Source organism: Bison bison, unplaced genomic scaffold, assembly GCF_000754665.1.
Source record: "Bison bison bison isolate TAMUID 2011002044 unplaced genomic scaffold, Bison_UMD1.0 scf7180017864167, whole genome shotgun sequence".
Lineage (NCBI taxonomy): Eukaryota > Metazoa > Chordata > Mammalia > Artiodactyla > Bovidae > Bison > Bison bison.
In genome coordinates this window covers 2,858,911-2,861,714 of record NW_011494739.1, presented here as the reverse complement: position 1 = coordinate 2,861,714, position 2,804 = coordinate 2,858,911, and the positions used below count along the sequence as shown (strand labels likewise).

The 2,804-nt window shown below is 49.1% G+C and overlaps 1 protein-coding gene across 1 annotated transcript; it reads right to left on the bottom strand.

The window, feature by feature from the left end:
* Positions 1-1,536: 1,536 nt before the first annotated feature.
* MC3R (melanocortin 3 receptor) lies at positions 1,537-2,508 on the bottom strand. Its single transcript, XM_010841801.1, has one exon. The coding sequence runs from the start codon at positions 2,506-2,508 to the stop codon at positions 1,537-1,539; it is 972 nt and encodes a 323-aa protein (XP_010840103.1).
* Between the last annotated feature and the right edge of the window lie 296 nt (positions 2,509-2,804).

The window sequence follows — 2,804 nt, the reverse complement described above, 5'->3', positions numbered from 1 at the left end:
GACAAAATAGTCACGGAATTGCAGTAGACGGCCATGAGCAGAAGCCAGTGGGATGCTTCCGGGTGGTGTGGTTCAATGTGACACACGTTTATCAGCCACGACAGCCTTTTTTTTATTATTTCCAAACATCACAACCAAAGCAAGAAACAAATCCTATTGTTCACATTAGCACAGATCAAGTACAGCAAGCCTCAGTATATTATAGCACAAGAAAAATACACAGTTGTATACCAAAGACACAGCATCATGTAAGAATTCGTGGGAGAGGGGAACGTGGGGACAACCAGAAAGTACAGTCTGAAGTCCTCTGGGATGGAAGGGTGTCTGACAGATGCTCGCAGCACACAGCTATGGACAGAGCTCATCAGCAAGGCTCACCCTGTGTTCACAGGAGTGAATGTCTTTACTTGACTCAGTATAGACCTTGACAACAGGGTCACCCAACTTTAACACCATGTCAAACAAAAGAGCGGTGAACCAGAAACCATCCTCCTTCATACATCATCACATCACATAGAAAACCCGCGACAGAGACACAGTTCTTATGAGCAAAACAGCTTTCAAGAAAGTCACAGGCAGCTCAGAGTTTAACTCCCTGAAACTACACTTCAGCAATTTCTTGAGACACATGTCCTCCCACCCACAATTCCCTTTCTTGTTTTAAAGACAGAAAAGAAACCATAGGAAAATTCTTCTTTTTAAAATAGGGAAATATATACCTTAAAATAGCAAGGTATCAAAATACTTTGTACATGGGTATGTTCTGATTTTCCAAAACACTTGATCTCTCTTTCATTAGAGTTTTGAAAGATGCCCTGTGTTGAATGCAAACAAACCCAACCACAACAGAAACAATCATAATAGCACAAAATAGAATAACACAATAATAACAACAAAAATAGAAGTGGATTCCATCCCCATCCTATTTCTTTCGGGGGCTGGGGGGTGGTGATGGAGTCAAGAAGAGGGGCACAGCATAGCATTACTTCTTCCGCAAAGAGGTCATTGTTTTTAGGGTTATTTTACCATAAATAGAGTAACAGACTAGAAATCTAGTTTCTTATGAAATGAGAGTAAAGCCATTCGAGCTGGGGGTTGGTAGCTGTAACAGGTTTGCTTGGGGGAGATTCCAGCTACCCTTACTGTTACTGCAAATCCTTGGGTCTGTCTGACCTGAAGCATGAAGGAGTGGGTGGGAAGCAGGGCGCAGGCAGGGATCCAAGACCCTGGGTGCATGGAAATGAATGCAGACAGCGCTCAGAGCAGCCTCCATGGATTCCCCCCAGGGACTATTTGAGAAATCAGAGCTTGTGACTTACCCACGTAGGCATCCTTTCAGAGAGCCTGTTATATACCGTTTTCCTCTTTCAACCAAAGGCTCTCTGCAAGCTTAAAAACAAAAAGATACCTAGGATCATGACTGGTAACACTCTTTTTTATGTCTTATAAGTAGTTATCTGCCTTGTTGCTAAACACCTGGGCCAGCTGGAGGGTGGAAAGTGACCAGACTGAGAACCCTTGCCACAGCCCCACGTCTTATCCCAAGTTCATGCCGTTGCAACTGCAGAGGATCTCCTTGAAGGTGTTGCGCAGCTCCAGGCTCCGGAAGGCATAGATGAGCGGGTCGATGACGGAGTTACACATGATGAGGACCAGGTAGGTATTGAAGTGGGCAGTGTAGCAGACGCAGTAGGGGTTGGTGGGGCAGGTTATTATGAGGACAAGATGGAGGAAGAAGGGGGCCCAGCAGAAGATGAAGACCCCCAGCAGGATGGTGATGGTGACCGCCCCCTTCATGCAGGAGTGCTGCTGTGGGGCCGCTCCATCAGCGGGTGGCAGCGCGGCGATGCGCTTGACGTGCAGCCGGGCGAAGAGGAACATGTGCACGTAGAGGGTGCCCATGAGCAGCAGCATGGCAAGGAACATGGTGACCAGGCACACGATGACCATCTTGCTCTCGGAGTAGACGATGAACACCACACCGCAGATGCCGCAGCCCAGCCAGATGGCCACAATCAGGGCCAGTGCCTTCCTCACGGTCATGATGCTGTGGTAGCGGAGTGCATAGAAGATGGTGACGTACCTGTCAACCGCAATGGCCAGAAGGTTGCAGATGGAGGCCACCAGGGAGATGCAGATCATGGAGTCAAAGACATTGTCCATGTGCTGGATGAACTGGTCCTCCAAGGTCAGGTAGTTGCTGTTGACCACGGCGATCATGATGGTCTCCAGGGCATTGGACACGCTCACCAGCATGTCGGCCACGGCCAGGCTGCAGAGGAAGAAGTACATGGGGGAGTGCAGGTTGCCATTCCTGACCACCGCCAGGATGACCAGGATGTTTTCCAGCAGGCTGATGATGCCCAGGGCCAGGAAGACCTCGGGCTTGATGAAGACCTGTTCACAGAAGCGGCTGCTGCTCTGGTTGCTGAAGGAAGGGGCAGCGACGTGCTCTGAGCTGTTAGGCAGCTTTGGTTGAGCCGAGTGCAGACAGCACGAAGCATTCATCGCTCACAGGCAGCTGGCTGATTGGAGCGGGGGCTCCAGCAGGGTCCCGAGGCTGTGGCTGCTGCTGTTGCTGCTGCTTTAGGAAAGAAAAAAAATCTCCCCTGGGATCCTGGTTTCAGATGCTTGTCCAGAGTACAAGCTTGTCCAGTGTTAGATTTTGTTCTTCCCCAGAATAAAAGGATGGAGACAGGGAGAGAAAGAGACAGGTCGGGAGAGAGAATGAGAGACAGAGGAAAAAGTCAGCTTGGATTCTTACAAAAAACTTCCCTGTGCTTCTCCAGGACGATCAGTTTTAG

Bases quoted from the DNA above. Each gene is read 5' to 3' on its own strand.
- MC3R (XM_010841801.1), bottom strand. From the start codon at position 2,508: ATGAATGCTTCGTGCTGTCTGCACTCGGCTCAACCAAAGCTGCCTAAC.